The 23,871-nt window shown below is 32.1% G+C and overlaps 1 protein-coding gene across 2 annotated transcripts; it reads left to right on the plus strand.

Moving 5' to 3' along the window:
* The first annotated feature begins 63 nt into the window (after positions 1 to 63).
* On the plus strand, positions 64 to 21,112 carry LOC140051467 (RUN and FYVE domain-containing protein 2-like). 2 transcript variants are annotated; one of them, XM_072096688.1, is made up of 14 exons: positions 64 to 224; positions 7,113 to 7,295; positions 8,086 to 8,203; positions 8,533 to 8,634; positions 9,653 to 9,850; positions 10,385 to 10,553; positions 10,887 to 10,988; positions 11,201 to 11,317; positions 12,295 to 12,462; positions 12,916 to 13,013; positions 13,599 to 13,685; positions 14,382 to 14,606; positions 18,521 to 18,647; positions 18,991 to 21,112. In XM_072096688.1, the coding sequence occupies exons 1-14, from the start codon at positions 74 to 76 to the stop codon at positions 19,132 to 19,134; spliced, it is 1,989 nt and encodes a 662-aa protein (XP_071952789.1). In that variant the 5' UTR covers positions 64 to 73; the 3' UTR covers positions 19,135 to 21,112. The 2 variants fall into 2 exon arrangements, with proteins under 2 accessions (XP_071952789.1, XP_071952790.1); XM_072096689.1 differs by lacking the exon at positions 13,599 to 13,685.
* The last annotated feature ends 2,759 nt before the right edge of the window (positions 21,113 to 23,871 follow it).

Raw genomic sequence — 23,871 nt, forward strand, 5'->3', positions numbered from 1 at the left:
AACACCCAATGTAACGACTAGATTTACCAACGTTGGTGGTGCTTTAACAACAACAACAAAAATGGCGTCAAGCATGAATGAAATGAATTTGAAGCAAAAAACTCTCATGAGACTAGCTTCTGGTGATGATAACCCAAGTAATGAAAATGACGAGGGTCTGGCATGGCCACAGGCTACTATTGCGAAAAAAGTAGAACCACAGAAGCTTGTATCAAAGAGAAGAGGTAAGATGAAAACGGACCGTTAGTTAGGCCTCCCGCAATCACTGGTGAATGGACTGCACACGCCCAACCCGGCCACCCGATCAATAAAACTTACCAGGCCTAGGGAAATCCGTCATGTTAGTTTAGCCTAGAGAGAGAGGGAGAAAAAAAACCCTAAAAACATCAATTAATGAAATGAATAATTAACCATTCAATTATTTTAAATAAAATATTATTGTTTTTACTTTAATTTTAATTAAATTAAATGATTAAATGTAAGTTAGCCTACTACTAGCTAGGCTAGGCCTAGCTATCATTTTCGGTAGGACTTGCTACATACAGGTAGGCCTGCATACTGCAGAGCCCCTAATAAACAATGTATAATTATTTTGTTTAGGTTGCAATAAAGTAATTTTTTATTCAATTTTGGAGCACCATATTTGTTCAAATTTGCCATTATTATTGACATTTTAACACCAGCAGTGTCTCTTAATTAATTTTTAACAATAAGACACAAGAGGATAAATGCTAGTATTAGGTGTTGCTAGATGTTCGAAAATACAATTATTTGTGTTTGTCGTCATTATATTTCAATATGCTGTATACTTTTACACTTTTTGTCATTTTTTAGTCCATGTATCTTTTTAATCGGATTTGCTGACAACCGACATTTCTTTTTTTTTATGAAGACAAATAAAGTTTCTTGTATTGTTTTCTTAAAACTTAAGAATTCATTTTATGTTCCAATGAGAGAAGTAGGATGTTAAGATTTGGTTTGAACCAGGGTTTGAATATTCAATCGATTAAAAAAAAGTACAGTAAATAAGTACAGTAAAGTAGTATAGTAATATAGTATAGGTTGGAAAAATTTGGATTAGATTGTATAAAATAACCTCTGAAAATAGGCACCTTGTAGAGTTTAGACAGGAGACAAAGAAAACATGTACCAAACATATTTTTTTTATTATTACTCAGACCTCTCAACTAGGAAAAATTAAATAGCGGTTTTATGAAATTATATAAAGCGCTATAATAATCACATTAAACCATAGTGAGTTCTACTGTATGGAAAATCTTTATTTTAAGTTACAATATTGGTATGTCAGGTGGAATGACCTATTATTCAAAGCAAAAATTCATTATAAACATCCAGCTATCCAAGCTGCCTTTGTTTTTTAAAAAATGAAAACTAAGAAATAATTTTTTTTATACCAGTTCACACTTTAACAAGTTTTTTTTTTGTTGGCCTAATTGTATTTTTTCTATTCTCCTATCAATACCTAGAGTGGTAGAAAAATTATGAATTGAATACATTTGGAGATTTTTTTGTTTATTCAAAATATCTGTAAAAATTGCATTTTAGCAGGAGGGCTGGAGATGACTCACAAATAAGCCTGTATGTTTTTTTAAAGGTAACCATGGAATAGCAATATCTTAAACAAAATACTGTATCAATCTGGAGCTTCCTGCTAGAGTAGAAACAAATTGAGCCTATTTCAGAGATGATTGCTTGATACGAAAAAAAATATTTTTCTATTGTTCTGCTAGCTTGTTAATATCCTGGATTCAGTTGGACCAAATTGTAAATCTCTTTTTTTCTGTAAAAGTGAATAACTATCAGTATTAAATGACCTATTTAAAGTTTTATTTATTCATATTCATTTTTCATGTTTTGGAGAACAGTTTATTCTGTGATTAATTTTTTTTATTTGAAAATTAATCATTTACTGTACACTATGAGCAAAAATCTTTTTTTTTAAATAAAATTTACCAAGAAATGATTTAGAGGGCAAAATAGTCTTATTATCATTCTTTCCTATTTTCTACATAATTTTAGTTTACTATAAATTTAGATTATTTTCCTATACAATTTGTATTCCCAATTTGGCAATGAAGCGTTTAATGTGTTATCAAATCTATAGAAGATACAGTACCGTAGTCTCTGACGTATACAAATTAATCAGATCCCAATGAGCTTGCATGTCATCTTAAAAGCCACACTCTCACTGGCTGTGTACGAGATACATGTTTTAAGCTGTTATGAACAGATATTTATATGCAAATTATTGGATAAATTATAGCAGTCTCTAGTGTCGGTTTATTTAAACGTTGGCATCATTTATTCCTCGTGGTCGTCAATAAGTTCTCCGAGTATAATCATCTATTGACATATTGCTCATTGCATATTTACAATACTGGCATGGTACAGTATCAAGACAAAAAAAACTGGTGATCTTTACCTGCGAGGAGGCTAACACAGCAACAATTTAATTACAAGGTTTCCCAACAGCAGTTAGAAGAAGATGACGTATTGAGCCTAAGCATTAACAAGATAGATAAGGGAGTGTTTTATGCTGCATCTGTAAAAATCATTTTTACAATGGCAAATGATACAATTTATCTGTGTAATTTCCGTGTGTCTGTGGATGGGGAATGGTTATGCCTTAGGGAGCTTTCCGACGTATCTGTTGCCCAGCAGAATTCTAGTACAGAGGAAGGGGCTGAATCAGACCAGGAAACAGATGGTAGGTTTAAATACAATAATATAATTGTTAACAATATGATGTCATTTTCAAGGGGTGTGTATATTGTACTTTACTTTTAAAATGGTCAAAGGTCAACATTAAAATTCCCATGATATGATTATAAAAAAATCAAAATGGTGATGCACATTTTAATATCTTTGCATTTAAATTTTGTTAATTTTTCTTGCAGTTACTAAATGCATCTAGACCTAAATTGATGCAAAACATTGATTAGAAAATATGTCAAAATATCAATTAAAAAATATATATATAAAATGGTGCACCACCAATAAAACTCTCATACGGTCTTTCATGATGACACAGATAAAATCACATTTATCAATATTAATAAATAAATTACATAGTATGTTAATTTACTTTAATTCATAGAGTAAACAATATTCATAATTCGGACTTGATAACATGCTAATGTTGTTAATGGTTTTACACAATCATGTACAGTATGGCCGACATTCATGTTGAAGTAATTAATGCTGTGAAACATACACTTAACTGCAAATGTCGTAGAAATGGTCACATGACAGATGAGGTTTCTCTTAAATTTCTTTCATTTTGAATACTTCAATGCAGAGTATTAATTTTTTTTATTGTATTGCTTTACCATTGATAGAAACTAATAAATGTTGAATTATTATTTAATAAGACAACAAAAACTTATAGTATCATTCAGAACTTTTAGATACTTAAAAAAATCATAATGTTCTTGACTTTTTCAATATTGCAACAGCGATATTCACCTATTAATATTATGTTAATTATCTATTTAATTTTAATAATACAGTAGTAATACATAGATTGGTACTTTAGGTGCCTGTCCAGACCTACTAGAGAGTTATGCTTTCGTATTGTGTGCGGCATACAAATCTATATGTCTGAACCAGGGGGAAAAGTGGATGCCACCTGTGATGACACTGACTTTCGTTCGTTACGACAGCTCAAGGTACAAGTTTGCGATGCTTACGATTTTGACCTTCTACCAATCAAATTTACCCATTGCATGCCGGATGTTCTCCCCAAATCTGCGAATATGAACACTTGCTATTACGATATAAATAACGTGACCTCTCCTGCTTACAAAAGTATAAAAAACTCCACATAAACTCCATAAATCTGAACATACTCTTAGCAGGGAATTACACTCTTCCCTACTCTACTCATAGTAACTACTGTAACATACTAATGAACAAAATTAGATAATGTCTATGTAAACATTCTACTTCATTGAATCTTCGCATTGCATGGTGATAAATTACATTACTATTGCAGACTCACGGCATACTGTAATGCTTCCATCTACTCAAGTCAAGTACATTTTAAATTATTAACTTGAATTGCATTAAACCTGATTATTATAGCACTACACGCATGTTAAATCATAAGTATCTTGGGAAAAATAAACTACTTTTAATAAAATGTTATCCCGTGCCATCATTGAACTCTGAAATAACCAAAAGAGGAAGTCATTGCAATGGTGATCAACCATCAATTAGTGTATTTCTTCCTATTGTTCCTTCTTGATCCATGGTTACTGTAAGCATAATAATTTGTGACATGTAAATTGTACATGGTTTTTTTCTTATTTCCAGAAAGTACAAATAGCAAGTCAATGAGTATGATTGATTTTTTTTTATATTGTTCAATGTTAAATACAATAATATTTCAATTAATATCATACAACCTATCAAAATGCTTATACTGAATAATAATAATAATAATAATAATAACGCTGTGGACTAAGATTGTTACACCTTTTCATTCTTCTCCCCTTAATTCGCATTCTAGTATATTAGAGTCCAATATAGTAATTAGTGTGTATATGTTATAGGGGTTTTATGCCATATACAGTACTGTAATATTATCATATGCATAATAATACAGCTCCCTGCTATGATATTAGTTCAGTATAGTGATGATTGAATTTAGAAAGATACTGTAAATTATTAGATAGTGATTTGTATGTGTATCTGGGGTTCAAACCATTTCCATCTATAAAGATGATATAAAATGATAGGGGATTTTTAATACAGTTTATGTACCAGATTACCCATGCACTTGTTATAATTCTGCATCCTACAGTGTTTTATAGGATGTTGCACTATGTACAATGTGTTCAATGATAAGTGTTTTCACAATGATGACAAATATTGTTTCAATTTAATTCACAGGCAGGTAGGCTACATCTAATTAAAAGACTTGTTGAAGTCTCCCACATCAGACAGATGATTGTGCATTCTGGTTTAACCTACCTTGTTCATTGTTTTAAAAATGTATTACATACAAAATATTTTCTTCTCCAAAGAAGGTCATCAATAACAATTGCTTATATTTACATATTGTTGGAATGCATTTTTAGACTTCAATTCGGTTGCCCAGCAAATAAAAGGGGAAGGAGGATGTGTTTTTCCATGTCCCTCTTTCTCTAAATATAATATAACTTGCCATCTCTGACACGGTCATCAGCATATTGTGTTAATACAGTAGTTACTGTAGTAGTAGCAGCAGGTAATTCTTCTTCAACCAAGATACAGTACATAGTAATTAATGTTTCAAAGGAGAAGATAGCTGCAGATACATGATCAAATATATATCCTTTCGTAATATTTAATTAACACCATCCTAACCATAAATTGTCAGCGCGTCACAACAGTACTTTTTGCATCGCATACAGGAACGGAAACAAGGGTTAATTAATAATCTGTTGAAAATAAATATCAAATTGTGGTTTGTACAGTAATATCCCTGGATCTTCCCTCGTATAAAATATCATTGTATTACCTTTTTATTAAATGAAAATAAAATATAGATTTTTTAGTGGATGGATAGGAATAAATCTTTCAGAGATTTGTCCAATTAGCCTGAGTTCAAAATATAAAAATGTAAGGCCTAAACCCAAAAAAACTGTTTGAAATCCAGAATCTCAAAATGGTGCATACATTTAAATAAGCAATTTTTAAAATTAAGATTTACTGCTGCTACCGTACATCATGTGTGGAATTAGTACATTAGTTTTGAGAGGCCATGGTAATGTTTCCTACAAACCCCTTTATGCATTATTCATTGATGATCTTGTATTTCATTTTATATTACACATATAATTAATTTCATTACTGAACCATGTTGCAGTCGGAATCAATTTCCTATCACTTTCTTATACTTAATATCCTGGAAAAATAAATACTCAGTCTAAGACAAAAAAAATGATGTTACTCTAAATCACCCGTAGATATGATATCACATTTCACATTTCCTGTTTTGTGTATTTAAATCACCGATAAAGGGCTAGTATTGCCCGAAAGCTTCCCTTATTTTTCTGGCTGTTTTACTTTATTGTTTTGATTTACCTTTTTGCTTATTTTTTTTTGTATCTCCATTGAGATCCAGCCACTGATACCCAAAACATTGTCATTTGGTATCGCCATTGAGATCCAGCCACTGATACCCAAAACATTGTCATTTGTATCTCCATTGAGATCCAGCCACTGATACCCACAGCATTGTCATTTTGTATCGCCATTGAGATCCAGCCACTGATACCCACAGCATTGTCATTTTGTATCGCCATTGAGATCCAGCCACTGATACCCAAAACATTGTCATTTTTTCAGTAATCTGCCTTTGGATAAATATATTTTTTGTTAAATATTTTATATTTTCTGTATTGTGCTTTCATTTAAAGCCATGTTTAATTTACAATCAAAGGTAAAGTTAATTTACAAAATAGTATATATGTACCCGTATTGTAGTTAATATTCATGTGTCAACCTCGGTTAATGCAAGTAATGGCAAGCTTGACATGTATGTCGCAGTCCTAAAAAACACTATCATGATTTAATTAACCAGTTTGCCAAAGTGCATAGAGAAAACTGTCATACGTACGGCAAGAACATGTGGGATTAAACCAAAGATGAATTCTGTATCTGTACATTTAATTTGTGAAGTGTAATTCCAATACAAACCTGTACAGGGGTCAGGTCAAACTTCCTTAGAAAGTCAATGAGTTTTTTTTTTCAAAGTCTATTTCTGTAATAAGTAAATAAATAAGAACTGGTTTGATAAATAAACCTTATCTGTCTTGATTTAAGCAAAATATTAATAAATGTCCAGATTTTTTGACTACATTATATATTATGCTAATGAACACAGTTTGTTATACAAATAATTAACTAATCAAATTGCAAGTATAAACTCAGGTGTGTATGTTCAAAAAGTGGGATTGTTTTTTGATTGTATTGTTTGTTTTTGAGAATGCTTTTTTAACTTCTGACTTCTTTCATTTGCTTTGATCTCCCATTTAGATAACATACATTTCTGTAGCCTGACTCACTAAATATATTTTTTGACCTTAAATAATTTTCATTCGTAGATGACAGTGTCCTTAAAAACCCAGTGCTTGTAGAACGAGCTAACCTGCTCAACATTGCTAAGCTGTGCATCAAGGCACTTATAGAGTCAGCGCTAGAAGAAGGACGAATCTTGGATGATGAACATATACCACTTCAGCAATTCTTTGTGGTTATGGAGCACATTTTGGCACATGGACTGAAAGGTAATGTTTACTGCAGGATTTACTAACTATACTGTAGCTACAGAAGAAGCATACTGTACAAGGTTTGATTGAACCTAGTAGAGGTTGAACAATTTTTTTGGCTGGTTACAACAGTACTACATCCTTATTTTAGTAGTATGATTACAGTACAGTTTCAATGTCATTTCCTTCCCTACCAATACCAATGGTATTTATGCTCCATTTACTAAAAAATAAATGTTTTTTCCAATTAATGTGGATGTCTGTCCACCTGTCTGCTTGTTAAATATATTGTGGTAAATATTAAATGTGTTATATCCTGCTTGGACCACACATTATGGAATCTTGTCAATGCTGTTGGTGAATTGGCAGTGTATGTGTGGTCAGAAATCATTAGGCTTAAACTGATGATATTTAATTACATGTGTCTGACAAGGTATAGCAATAAAAAGCAGTGCACTGTAGAAAATACTGTTACAAATGAGGGGGTAAGAGGTTAATTTAGTTGAGAGCTAGAGGTGGGAACTGATTAAGTATCAGTTGAATTCTCTTTAAAAATTCCACACAAGTTTGTAAACCATAGTTTGTAAACTATCTCTCAACACTCGAAATCCTGAAAAAATGACCTAGTTCATGAAATCCTCCAACCATCACCCAAGCCTACTTTCAAAAGCAAATAATACTAATGTCATTGTGATCGCAAATGGGTATGTTATATTTTAAAATGTAGTAATTTTATACATTGAGCTATACTTTAAATTACAACAATGCACCAGACCAACTCTGTATACTTTCATTAAATACTTTTTAGGAAAAAAGTTTGTTCTAGAAAAGAAGAAGGAGTTTTGGAGCGCATTAGAAGCAGTTGAAAAGATAATGCCAGAAGCTAAGGATATTACAGATAGTGTCAGAAATCTACCAGGATTAAAGTAAGTATGAATAGAATCGTGAATATTCATCTGTCCTGGTAATATAAGTTATTCAGTTTAAACTTTATTTTGTATTAAATTTAAGTATGAATATTATTGCATACTGGAAAAAAGATAAAGGAGGTAGAACGTACTGTATGATACCAATCAGAATTAAAATTTTGTTTTCTTTTTTGTATTTCCTATAATATTATGTTTTGTGTCATTATTTGAATAAATATTTAATAAATTAAAATATTTTTCTTTTTAAATAAAAGCAAAGAGCAATCAATTTAAGTACCATTGATTAATCTTGCTGTTTCCTGTGTCTTGTTCATTGATTTTTTTAGGACAAATATCGGTCGTAGTCGAGCATGGTTGAGACTAGCACTCATGCAGAAGAAACTATCCGATTATTTCCGAGCACTGATTGAACGGAAGGACATACTCGGGTAAATAATCACTGACTGTTAAACACAATTTTAATCATGTTTCTATTCAGTTTATCACAATTTCTTAAATAAAACAAAACAACAGTTTTTTTTAACATTTACAGATAATTGTAAACATTAATCAGAATTAAAAATAAAAAACAGGATATCACTGATGTGTTTTTCTGTCGCGATTTCACGCAATTCACTCTTCACACTCAAAACCGGTTACAACTTTTAACAAGTTGTTATTATTTGAAAAATAGGTTAAACGATAACAGTTGCATGAAAGTATCAAAAATGTTTTAAAGAGTATTGAGATTGAAGTTGTGTTGTTGTTTATCTTCGTCAACCATCAAGTAGTGGCAATCATTAATAAATCTTTTCATATTAAACGCTTTTAATTTACCTGCAATATGTTCAGGTCACAACCTGTAAATGCCATATTGCATTTTGATTTGTTCATTGATTTAATTGCCTCAAACCATTAGAAATATTAACTTCAAAATGACCGACATAATATTAATACTGAATGCATTCAAAAAGGATTTAAATATCGTAACTTATAAAGTTGCTGATAATGATTGACATCACATTTATTTATTTCATACGCATCCAACAGCGAGTGACTTGCCAATTACAGGATGGATAAACTATTTGATACTTTATCATACTTATAAACTAAGTTTCATTTGAGGCTTATGGAGTTGTTGAAAGAGTTGTGAGTTACAACCCTGGCACTAGGTTGGGATTAAAACCTGGGCCATGGGATTGGAAGGCAAGCACGTTAACCACCAAGCTACAGCTCCACTGCTAGATAATTTGAATAAAGTTTTTGTATTTTGACCAATTACAAAAACATAATTATACAATTAATGTTTGTTAGTTGAATGGTGAGGCAGTCACTGCAGTAAAAATTGCAGTAACTGCAGTACAATCATTTTGACATTGTTCCTTATGCCTGTAGCAATTACTAGATTGAAGCGCTTATAAAAGATGGTGTCTATAGACTATCTAACCCGTCACATTTATTTTGTAGTGAATTCTATGACCCTGGAGCTGCATTGATGGAAGAGGAAGCAACTGTCATTGCAGGACTTCTAGTGGGCTTGAATGTTATTGATTGTAACTTGTACTTAAAAGGAGATGATTTGGATTCGGCTCCATCAGTTCTTGATATCAGTGTTTTTATGAAAGACGGAAACTATTTGGAGAAACCGGAAGAGGCTGGTGCTGGGTATGCAACTTGTAACAAATTATACTACTGTACTTGCAGCTAAATTACGTTACAAATTTGAGTTTGTTTTATTTAAATTGCCCATGCTAATAGACTGCCTGGGTTAAGGCTGATAAGAGTTAAGGCTTGTTAATTTAGGAATAAAGTTGAATTTAACCTTCTCCAGTTTTCCTATACTTTATACCACATAAACTACCTAAAATACATAGTATTGCCTACACACACATACACGGATACAATGTTGTATTCAAAATTCTTCCAAAGTTCATTGGTAGTCTAACATGACTACTGTACATAGTAGCATAGGTAATGCACTATGTTGGCTTTTTAACCATGTGACTAGGCGACTTATTTTTATGTTCTACAATTTTTTTCAGCTGTTTAACTGATGTGGAGTTGGACCATCCCTGAGTTCATCTCCTTTATTTCATTTATTTCAGTTCAATGGGTTGTGACGGTGGATTATCCCGGAGTTCATTTTCAACCCTATCACTGCTATGGCCTGTTTTTATTTCCTTCTAAAATTCATTTCAGCTGTTCGACGGATGGTGGAGGTGGCCCATCCCAGAATTCAGATCTATCTTCTATCTTGGATCAGAAGAATTATTTAGAAGAATTGAATCGTCATCTAAATGCACAGATCAGCTCATTACAAATTCGGGTCAAAGGTCTGGAAGAGAATAACTCTCAGATGAAGCAAGAGGTAATATGGTACATTTGTAATTAAAGAACTCAATAGTTTACAAGAAAATGGGTTTTTTTAAGAACATTTGTTTAACTATACTGTTGCTAAATCAGTTTGGGGAATTGTGTACAATAATATAAAGATCAAACTTTCAAAAGTAAAATTAAACATAAACAAATTTATGTACAGTAAAATTTTGCAGAAAAGTTGTCCAGTTCAGACTTTTTGTGCTTTCTTGATGTAGGTTGTTTATTCGTAACCATTTCTTTGTAAAACATATACAAGCATACTGACAAAACTTAAGATTCTTGTCATTTAAGTTTTTTATGTAACAATATTTTACTTTTTCAGCTTGCAGTTGCCAAAAACAACCTTTTAAGTATTCAAGCAATGAATGAAAAGTATCAAACTGAGAATGCCAGACTTTCTCAAGATGTCAACAAGAAAATTGAGGTTGGTTTTTCTTATTAGTGAAGATACCAGCCCGAGAGTGGGCCGTCGCACTTCCCCCACTTCAAGATCGTTTTCATATGTATTTTGGAGTTTAATTACCTATTACCCACACTCGCCAGCGACCATCAATACAAATATTAAATAGTAAAATAACATCTAAGTTATATTAGGAAACAATATTTTGCGTCTAAGGTGTAAATTGTATTTTATAGCTTGTACGAGCTGATATGGATGTTGAGAGAGAAGCATACAACACATCTAGAGCTGGTTTAGATTCACTCTACAAGTCTGCACAAGACGATCTGCAACGTCAAACACATGAACGCAATGTAAGTTGTATTAAGCCTTGTTATACAATCACAATGTTTGACAACAAAATGTGATGTGCCCATATATGGACATGGTTATGTCATATCACTACCATAATTATTTTTATTTATTTTAAATAAAATAAATAAATATCAATATCATATTTGGGCACATCACACATTTTTTGTCAAACTAGTGTGATAGTGTAGACAGAGCCTTACATTTTATGATAGTCCATACATCCCAAACATATAGTATATGTTAGTAATTACAGACAGCCTGTTTGGCCATGATCCACTAAAGCCGACCTCAGATAGCATTTCAACGAATGAGACAAGACATGGGGAGCAGAATGCCAATGTGATAAGTCGATTGATACTAGTTTTTGAGAATATCAAACATGTTTAATATTATACAATGCGACAAGCATAAACAACCTTACATTGAGTTGGGTTGCATTATACACAGCTGTCTGGGCTCAACTTTAATTAACATTTACATATTTTGTAGCGTTTGTTAATACACCAATGATTGTTAATTACCAAATACTACTGGTTATTGAAGATACAGAACACTACCAATTGCTAGGCGTGGTCTTTGAACATTCTTAAACTTTAAAAAAAATACTACAACTACTGATGTTGATATTCCGCCGTACCACGCCGAGAATGTTAAAGAGTCAGTATCCAATCGGGTTTGAACTATACCATGAAAGTCCCAGTGGTCTAATGGTTAGGACATCTGCATATCAAGCAGAAGGTCCGTGTTCGAATCTCAGTTGGGGCGACTCATCTTATCGTTTCAAATTAAATAATTAAAATTTCAGTACATCGCCGGGCGGATTAGAATTAATTTCTATGCCTATTGTGTTAATATATATATTAGATATATATTGATGTTATTATATTATATTTACATTATGATGTAAACGTTCCAGGAAATTTCTTGTTGAACTTAATTCCACATGATACTCATTTTGTTTTTGTTTTTTTTGTAGGAACTACAGCAGGACCTACAATTGCAAAAGAGTATGAAGACAGAAATGGAGATGGCAATGAAACTATTGGAAAAAGACATCCATGAAAAGCAAGACACAATAGTATCTCTAAGAAAGCAACTGGGTGACATAAAGACCATCAACCTAGACTTATATAACAAACTACAGGTTGGTTAAAATGCAGTAAACTCTCCCAATACACAACACCCTTAGGCTGGCGTAACACGGTTCTGGAATTCTGAATGCGTTTTTATTGTTTAAACAGATATTGAAAATTTTTGGAGGAGTATTGTTATTTATTATTATATTTTAAATGTGATCACTCACATGTTTAGTACTTGCCCATTACATATTGTGTAGCTGTAACAGATTAGCCAACTTATATTTGTGTACAGTACTTGGTAGATAGACTAGGATGAAACCAGTTCCCTGTACCAGGCTATCAGACCAACATGGAGTCGACTATGCTAAAACAAAACATAGATGCATAAATATTACTCAGAATTTGAAAGTAGGCTAATAGGCCTCAGGGTGGAATTACACTACAAGTTGGGCCGATAACTCAGGGCTGACTTGCATATCATTATTATAAAATAACTGTTTTTGTTTTTTGTAATTCAGAATTTTGAAAGTACTGCCAGACACAAGACTGACATTGTTGTAAAATTAGAAGAAAAAACAGCTCAAATGGCTGCCACTATAAAAGCACTAGAGGAAAGGTGGGTAGTTTAAATATCAATTTGCATAACATTTACATATATTCACCTGTTATTTCTCATTGTGTTCTGACTTTGTGTGCATGTTACCCATGTTGACTGTTTACATTGAAATGTTTATTTCTTTTTTCAGTTTTTTATTTATACCAAACTTATTGTAATATTTCATAAACTCATCATCAATCTTAACCTTATTATGTATATTATTATATGTATTGTTGTTAACTGCTGGTTTAAAATAATTTATAGTACATAGCATATTCCATATTTACCACACATGCTTTATAAGAGCATTAACAAAAAGTAAATTAAAACATAATTATGCTATTTTTCCAACCCATATGCCCTTATTTGGTTCGATGCTAATGATATATGTGTTCATCACCATAAAGTTTTGCTTGCCGTCAAACATCCACAATGCAATATTTGTCAACTTTGTTAGCTTTCACTGTTTTGTTTTTTAAATATAGTTAATTGGAACCTTTGTTTATGTATCACTATTATTTTACTTGTTTATTTAGTAATTCCTTTAAGTTTTATTTCCTTTTCTTTTATTTGCCTTCCATCTTCTTACATATATGCATGCAGGTTAAAGATATGTGAAAATGATAAACAAGCGGCCATGGAAACTGCTCGTAAACTGGGGCAAACTCTTGCAGAAAAGGACCTCAAACGGTGAGTCTTCCAGCGTATGAGTGCCAGTTTTAGTAAGGCAGCATGCGATGGACATTGGTGTACTAATAACACTTGTAGAAAATTGATTTTGTTGTACAGATCAACAAACATGTTCTTTTTGCCAAAAACCAAAAATTTATCATTTCTTTGTCACAAATAAATATTTTTCGTTTGTTGACTTCTTTATTAAATGTAATTGTTGTGTGCTTTTGTTTACATAGTGTAATTATCAAGAATGTGAAAGTAATGGAATAAAATGTAGTATGTTGTTGGGGGTAAAATTATCTCTATTCAACCACACTAATGCAGTATTTAATACAATTATTTTCTTAAAAGTTTATGTTTCCCAAGTCTGACGACCAAAAACCATTTTCCATTAAGCATTAAAGAAATCTAATCTAATTTTTGTAAAAAATATTATCTTCTTAAATCAACTACTCACCCACTGCCAAGGCTGAGAACTTGGACTAACATCCATCTGAAAATGTAACAGCGCCCTCTATTTATGTTATAGATTTTTGCCCACTAGTTTTTTTAAATTTCATTTAACACTAAATGAGCTAAAAAAATATCTGACCAATTAGGCCTTATTATTATTAATCGAATGTATGTTTGGGAATTTAATTCATGTTATTCAAAAGCTGTGAAAGATATGTAAAAATGTTTACTCAATAATACCTTTTCAATTTCTTTTAGTTCTGCTTTAGAAACAGATTTAAAAATTGAACGCGAGTGGCGCAACCAGTTACAGAAGGATCTTGGCATGGAGAAAGAGTTGGTTAATCAACTTCAAAAAGATGTTGAGGAACTGGCAAGTTTAAGGCAACAATTCAACAAAGTATCAGATAAACATACACTTTTACAACAAACTTGTGAAGAGCAAGAACTTGCATTAACAGAAATGGGATCAAAACTTAGCGAGTAAGTTATTTTTATTTATTTCAACAATATTTTACGAGGGTGGTCCATCCAGCTGAAGCTGATCATTAGGGACCCTCACAGAAATACATTATGACAAGACATAAACATGTAACAATAAAAATAAAATTAATATAATTAATAAAGATAAAATAAAGCTCAAACAATTTAGAATCAAAAATTTAAAAAATTAAATTGTATTGTATTTATACCATAAGATATTATGCATTTTGATTATCAACTCAAGCGCAATCACAGCTCAAGCCACCACAGAACCAATCAGATACCCTACAAGCATTTTAACAACATTGTTATAATTTTTATTCCATGCTAAAGAAATGGGTGTTGTCACGAAAATGTAGTAACAAAAGATATGCCAGTTTTAAGTCATTTCCCTACACAGCCTATTTTATTTTGTTGTGCGTTACGAAAAAGTAATCTGTACTATTTAGTAATCTAAAATTGTTTGGTCTGTAAATGTACGGTTGTTTTCCTGTTCTTATTAGTTATCCGCTTGGTATACCAAGCGGATAACTCCTTGTTATTGTACGAGATCAACATTTTTTTTCTGTATTATTAGTTATCCGCTTAGTAGCGGATAACTCCTTGTAATCGTCCTGTTTCATCATCTTTTTTTTTTTTTTTTTTCTGTATTATACTTCTTTCCTTCTGTCATTTTTGTGCGTCGCGTTTCTCTAAAACGTGTAAACAGAACATATCGTAACTTTGTCAACATATCGACATATACGTGAACTTGTGCACCTCCTATTTTTGAATGACGTCAGAGTTGCGCAACGTGACTTACGCGCGATTTTATGAATTTCAATGATTGATCATAGACTAAAAACGAAACATAATTTTGTTTTGACACTTTGTGAAAATTTAAGTAAAATCAAGCGCAAACTTCCTATGGATTAAAAATAGCATGTTTCACAAAAAGTTACGCGCGCACGCGCGTTTAAAATTTTAGAGTGCGAAAAATCAACTTCTAATCAACTTTCTATGCGTTTCATGTCATTTTGAGCATGTCAAAAATTCCCACGCGCGCGAAACTTTTTACGCACGCGGTGCACACTTAGAGTTAAAAACATATTTTTTTCGCGTGATTCATGTTTTTTCAGCCTTTTATAGTAATGTTACCAACCTTTAAACAATTTCGACTTAAAATTACGTCATACGAGCACGTCGAATTAAATAATTTGCACGCGTTTCTGGTGAAAAAGTTCAAAAATTCGTCAAAATTATGCCTATTTTTAAACAGTCATAGATTCTAAACTACATGGAGAACTTTTTTTTAATTACATATTCTGGAAGTTGATGAGTTGTAGATATCGAATCATGCATTAATATGGCTAACCGGACATTGTGACGTCATCGTATGGCCACGCGAATATAAAATATAGGATTTTTGTCTCTTTCGTCATAGCTCATCACATTTAATAGAGCGCATCTCCACTTATTCGTAGTCGATTTTCACCCCGATTTTAATATATTCTAGGTCAATCAACTATCTTCTGCATGAATTTAAAAATTTTTAATTTTTTTAACGTCATCATGCCTAAAAATTTAAATTACGTTGGTCATTAATTTCATCTTTACAGTAAATTTTAATCTGTTATAGCTCGTAAGAATAAAATGTGATAATCAGGATTAAAACGTTTTCAGGAAGTTATTGTATTGTAGATACAAAATCATGTGAAAATTGTGCCAATCGAATGTTGTGACGTCATCATATGGCCAGTTAAATACAAAAAGTCGTATTTTCATCTTTTGCGTTATATTTCATTACATTTAAAAGAGCGCGCATCAATATTTCACGTATTCAAATTTCTTCTACACGGTAATATGTTGTTGCTGAGATAATTTCATTCTGAAATTTCTACTTTTGCATTTCATTTTGAAACCGTCAAGATGTTAAAAATTACAATAAAATACGGGTCCCGTAATTTCACCTATTTTACACTGTTTGTGATATGTATACAGATTGTACTGTGTATACTATATGACACAAACTAACAGAATTCAGAAATAACAACATATCATATTCTTCAGTTCAGGTCATAATGCCTTAATATTTCTCTGTGTGCAATATTCTAACGTATGACGTGCACGTGGCGTTTGTCGAGCGGATAACTAACTCGTCAAAGTGACGAGTTTCATGTCTAGTTCTTCTTTCCTTCCTTCCTTTTTGTGAGTCGCGTTTCTCTAAAATGTGTAAACATAACATTTCATAACTGTGACAACATATGGGCATTTACGTGAAGTTGTGCACCTCCTATTTTTGAATGACGTCATAGTTGCGCAACGTGACTTACGCGCAATTTTATGAATTTCAATGATTGATCATAGATTAAAAACCAAAAGTCATTTAGTATTGACACTTTGACAAAATTTAAGTCATATCAGGGGCAAACTTTCTACGGATTAAAAATGGCATGTTTCACAAGAAGTTACGCGCGCACGCGCATTTAAAATTTCAAAATGCGCAAAATTAATTTCTAATCAACTTTTTACGCGTTTCATGTCATTTTGAGCATGTCAAAAATTCCCACGGGCGCGCGATTTTTTACGCACGCGGTGCGCACGTAGCGATAAAAACATATTTTTTTCTCTTGAATTATATTTTTCAAGCCTTTCCTAGTAATTTTGAAAACAATTTAGAACTTTTCCAGTTTAAATAACGCCATACGAACACGTTGAATTAGACAATTTGTGCGCGTTTTTTATGAAAAAGCTTAAAAAATCATCAAAATAATGTCTTTTTTTAAACAGTCATAGTTTCTAAAGTAAACCGTGAACCGTTTATTTTTATTACAAAATCTAGAAGTTGATGAGTTGCAGATATCGGATCATGCATCGATAAGGCCAAAAAAACATTGTGACGTAATCGTATGGCCACACGAATGTAAAATATAGGATTTTTGTCTGTTTCGTTATTGCTCATCACATTCAATGGAGCGCATCACGCTTATCTGTATTCATTTTTCTCCTATATTTATATATTGTCTAGGTTAATCAACTTTCTTTAGCATGAGATAAAAATATTTTAATTTTTATAACGTCATCATGCCTAAAAATTTTAATTACGTGGGTCATTAATTTCATCTTTACAGTAAATTTTAATCTGTAATAGCTCGTAAGAATAAAATGTGATAATCACGATTAAAACGTTTTCTGGAAGCTATAGGATTGTAGATACGAATTCATGTAAACATTTTGCCAATCGGATGTTGTGACGTCATCATATTGCCAGTTGAATAAAAAGAGTCGTATTTTCATATTTTGCGTAATAGTTCATCACATTTAAATGTGCGCGCACCAACATTTTACGTATTCAAATTTCTTCTACACGTTAATATGTTGTTGCTAAGATAATTTTCTTCAGAAATTGCTATCGTTGTGTTGTTTTTTTTATGACGTCATCATGTTAAATATTTGAATTAAAGGCAGGTCCCATAATTCAGTTAATATGTCATATAATAATACAGTAGTACAATGTACACCAGCATAGTCTCTGATGTGAGCAAATTGTTGTTTGCCGCCCTCTGTATCATGTAGAATTAATGTCTCCTTTTATACACAGTGTACTGTATAATTATAATAGGCTACAAGGCGAAAATACAGGACCACCTCTTATTATAGTTTTTAACGTATGACGTGCACGTGGCATCTGTCGTGCGGATAACTAACTCGTCAAAGTGACGAGTTTCATGTCTAGTTATTAATTGTATGCTGCCCTCTATAGTAACATTAAGTTTGGTAGTCTCTTTTTCTGTCAGTTGTAATTGGAAAATGAATCTAAATTTTTTCAAAATGTTTTTATATTATAGTTACAAATATAATGTATAAGTAATGAAAGTTATTTTATATATTTGTTTTTTTATTTCTCATTTGATGTGTTTCTCAATTGCGTGTAGATCTCAATTAAAGATGGATGATATGAAAGAAACGGTGACAGCCTTAGATAAACGGGTGTGGACAAGCGATAAAGACTCCCTCTCTTGTATGTTGTGTGAAAAACAGTTTTCTGTTGCTCGTCGTAAAGTAAGTATTTTTTCACTTTTATTTTTTATTCAATTCAATAACATCTATATGTAACATCTCGTGGCCAAAGGCTAGTTACAAATTACATTAAAATGGTACCTATTAAAATTAAACATGCACAGAGACACTAAAATGTAAAAAAATAGACTGAATAAAAAAATGAATCTGGGAAATTATTTGTATTTTAGTTGCAACAGATCGTTACATTTGTACATTTCTATTCACATTTCTATACTAGGTCTTTTTTATGTCATATGGATTAAAGTTTAGAAAATGGATTATACTGGAAGGCAGTCATAAAAGTGTAGGAAAGTAACATGGAATAAAATTTATTTTGTTACAGCACCATTGTCGAAGCTGTGGAGGAATCTATTGCAATTCTTGTTCAGATAACTACATGCCACTGCCATCATCAGCTAAGCCAGTCAGGGTCTGTGACAAGTGCCATACAAATCTACTACAGAGGTACTCAGCATCATCTGCATAATTCTGAAATGGGACTACTGCCAGGGCCTAGGATGTACTACCATTTCCTGTTTAGAAATCCATGCAGCACTAATATTAACGAATATATTATGGATGAATTAATTCTATTGTATAAACCGAGCACCAAGATGACTTGAATGTTTATCATGGGCATTATTTTTAAGTGATCAAGATTAATGTTCAGCAGTTACAAAAAAGTTTATGCTCAAAATGTGTAAATTGTATGTGTACATGCAGCATTGTGAAAAACATGATGTGCTTGCTATCAAAATGAAATGCTTTAAACATTGATGCTCAATTATGGGTTTTTATTAAAGTTGTGGCAACTCAATGTCTTTTTTAGTACTATTATACGAATGCCATACTTTCCATGATCAATGCTAGTATTATTAATCTGTGAGGTAAAAATGATTGCAGCCCTTTGCAGGCCTAAGGCAGTCAGAAAGTGTACTTGTTTGCCATGGTCAACACACCATAAAATGGTCCATTATGTTTTAAATGAACAAAACTGTTTATTTTTCTCAAATGCCATGTTAGATATATCATGTTTACAATGTAATTGAATGTGTGCATCCTCATATGTTACATTTCTAAACTATTATTTAAAACTTCTATCTTTGTTATTTCGTTTTTAAGGGTTCAAAGCAGATGAACATTTTGTTAATATAGTTGGTGACAATTGTATAATAATGTCAGATTTCAAAGTCAGAATACGCAAAATATGTTTGTAAAAAAGATGTTTATAAAATTACCTTTATGTTTTTTTTATTTGTTATGATACATAATATATGTATACACTTTATAATTATTTTAATTCTTTGTTACATAATTTTATATAAATAATTAGTTCTAATATATATATATATGATTGCATACTGTACCAATTATTAATTTCCATAATTTATTTTTTAAACATTCAATTTCTTCCTTTATGAAACCAAAGAATTAAAATTATATTTGGTTTCTATTTATACGTTAAATAAGTGAAGCGGTTTTTTACAGTACTGTATAACAATAAAACCCCTCCTTTGGGACACGCCTCTATTCAGGATGCACCCATATTAAGGGACAATTATCCGGTCCTGATTGTGTCTCCTTAATATTGTTGGAAACCTTTCAGCTGCATGATTTTTAAAGACGGTTGTATAAGCTAAGAAATGAGGGCCTTGTGATGATTTTCTCAGACTGATCAACAAATGCAGACGTCTCTCGCAAGGTTTATCATCAGGAGCGGTAGTGCCAGATCGTGTGCTACGGGACGCTAAGAAAAATGTAGGAAGACAATAAAGATTTTATGTCACGTGAACACATGATGGAAGAAATCAAATCCAAGACATTCTTACAAAGTCATTCCTCCTCTCTAATTTGAAATGTACTTCATACTATTCAAGACAACCTTAACTATGATTATTAAAACTATTTTATATAGTTTATTTTCAAATGTTTCATGAAAAACTGTTTTTGTCCAGTAAAAAGTGACTTTTTTAAAGTTTTCCGCTGCTGATCAGAGAATTGGATGATCGAGCTGTGATGCCTTTTTTATCAACAGATCTATTGAAATATCTCATTTCTGATTAGCCGTAAATATTTGAATGTTTGAAATCCACAAACCATTATATTGTACTGTCTATATTGTATCTTAAATGTGCCTTTGTGCTTTCATAATTTAATTGATGGCCGCCATGTTTATTCAGCAGAAGAGTTTATTTTTGTTACCTGACTATTTAATAGTAAACATGTAAAACTATGTTAGATTAATATGACGTTTGAAATTACCTGTCTCCTTCCATCGATGTCTGTCACAATTTTGTAGTAGATTGCTAAAACTACAGCTTGTAGGCCTATGACTTTTTAAGTAATTTCACTAGTGATATGAAATACCAGACTGTCGGCCTACTGTAATCCACAGCTACCTGAATATTAAATTGTAATGCTAAGATAAATTATGTGGAATTAAATATTACTGAAATTCAAAACAATACTGCGAGTATTTTCTTGTATTTTTTATAATGTTTCTAATTTGAGTTTATCGTTTTTTTCTTCCCTACAATCTTAATATGTTTTTTTAGGAGAGAGATCATGCATATCAATTCAACTTGCTATTACATTGTGATGATTTAGTTTGCTTTATTATTTTTAGTTTAAAGATGTTCTACATTAAACACTCAAAAGTGTTAACTAGAGTAAACAACAGTTAAATATAGCAACGGAGAAGGGGGTATCTTAATATCGAGTATACTTTATCTAAATACACACACAATACCGACACTTTAATGTACGGTGTTTTTAAAAGGTAAGTTCTTCTCAGTAAGCCGTTGGTAATACTCTCAACCATTAACAAAACATTAAAGTGGCTTGAAGTGACCTCATAAGCGTGTAGGCTACTATTGGTCAATGTGCGCGTATGCCATCGAAATATTGTTTTAGGCCCTCATAACCACATTTCTTTACGAAGTTTGGGTTCGTATGCCAGCTTATAATAAGAGCACTTCGGAGTCTTTGTCGGCAGATATATTAATGGATAAGTATATTATTGAAAAAACAAACTGTTATGAAAAATCTTTTCTTTGCTTATTGATACGTGTGTCATTCATACGCTTTGTTCTTAAAGGATGCTTTGCATTAATTAAGTAAACATTGCATTTCAATATATAGTTTGAAGATCTTGTATTTCATCAGCACTCGTTTTTAAATGATTTTTACAATACGAGACTATGATAGTAGGCATGCTGGCCGAATATAATGATATTTTGCATGCACAGAGATTCAAGTAGCCTCTATGAAAATAGTTGTATGTGTTACATTAAATTGATGAATAAAGATGGTATGATCCTAAAACTCTGTCTACACTATCTAACTACTTTGACAAAAAACGTGTGATGTGCCCTAATATGGTAGTGATATCCTTAAATATGGTATTGCTATGACATCATCATGTCCATATATGGGCACATCACATTTTTTTGTCACAAAGTTTGATAGTGTGGACAGAGCTTAAGCCATATGAAAAATATTTTAAAAAGAGATTCAAACAGGCTCTGTCACAAATACCATGGAAGGGTGAGGAAGAGGAAGACAATACCAGAGAAGAATGTAAATTGCACAAAGACGAAATGAGTGCGCAAACATTCACAAATCCGTGAAAAATAGCTGGATTTTAATCATTCAGTTTAGTTTGTTTTTTTTTCTTTTAGTGGTAGGCCTATGCCTACTTTGCAATTTGGTTTTATTGAAAAGGTATTATTTAGTTATCAGAAGTATGTTATGTTTAGAGCCAATTGTAATCTATTTATTTTGTTGATATAATACCAGTCTGGCATTATTTTGTAAAATAGGCCTATCTTCCACATCATTAACTAGGCCTACTAAGTTTATGAAATGCTATCTTATCGTTTTAAATGAATACATTTGCAGTATATATCACCGGGCGGTTTAAACATTAATGTTCTCTGCCTGTTGTGTGAATATAATATCATTGATATATGTTTAGCTCGTTGTTTATTGTTATAACATGAGGTGACATAAGTAGGCCTCCCATCAATTATAATATTTCTCACCGCATCTAATAGTCAGATAAACGATTGTAAACATTGTCATCACTTAACTTAAGCATGTACCAGTGACCAACAATCGTTTCCATTATGTTCAGTACTTAGTACTAAACCATGGGATTTGATTATCATTAAGTATAAGTAAATGTGACGTCAATAAACTATGATTGGTACCGTATGCCATTATAGAATACTTAGAGAAAGAATTATCGTCCTGATTGTTTGATAACGAAAACACCCGCAATTTCATAGAAAAAATACTATAGGGTATCCCAGTCAAAATAAATTCAATTATTTGTATTACGCATCTAATATACAAGTCAACTTATTAATTTTATTCAATAAGCGTGACACATTTGCAAAATTACCATCTCTCCTCGCACTATAGATAAATGACAATCTATCCTCGCATTAAATAATCACCTTCTCTCGTGCAAGCTATTTGTTTGCTATTTATTGCTATGACCAATCCTGCGCCTTAGTGCTTCTCTCCTCGCACTAATATATAGATGTTCAATTACCTTCTCTCCTCGCACTACATGTTCAATAACAATCTATCATCGCAATAGATATACAGTATAGATGTTCAATGACCATCTCTCCTCGCATTAGAAAGATGTCCAATTACCATCTCTCCTCGCATTAGAAAGATGTTAATCGCACTCAATTGAGCGATTAACAAATCGCAAGACAGAGAACCAAATGAAATCGTTTAAATTTTATAAAATGTAGAATAATCCAACCCTGGATTTCTAGCACTGCCCAAATCTAGATTCCATTTTTAGTTCTGTTCTTGACCTTTCCGAGGGACGAACTAAACAAGAGAAAGTCATTTCCTCTACATATGGTCCTGTGAAGTGGCTATTTAAGTGAAATACCTCTCCTCTTAGGGCCTGTTCAGACCTACGGAGTTATGCTTTCGTATTGTACGCGGCGTACAAGTCCATAGGTCTGAACCAGGAAAAGATTAGTGGAAGCCACCTCGTACGACACTGATATTTCGTACGCTACGAAAGCTCAAGGTATGAGTTTAGTGGACGTCGCTTACAATGCGAAAGTCACGCATCGATGAACATGACCTAGGTTAGATATCTAGCCAATCAAATTACAATATTCGCCACATCACATCGTGACATGTGCTCCTCATCGTATAGCCAAGCTGATCCATTTGTTGTGATCGGTGAACG

This window comes from Antedon mediterranea, chromosome 6 (genome assembly GCF_964355755.1).
Source record: "Antedon mediterranea chromosome 6, ecAntMedi1.1, whole genome shotgun sequence".
NCBI classification, from domain to species: Eukaryota; Metazoa; Echinodermata; class Crinoidea; order Comatulida; family Antedonidae; genus Antedon; species Antedon mediterranea.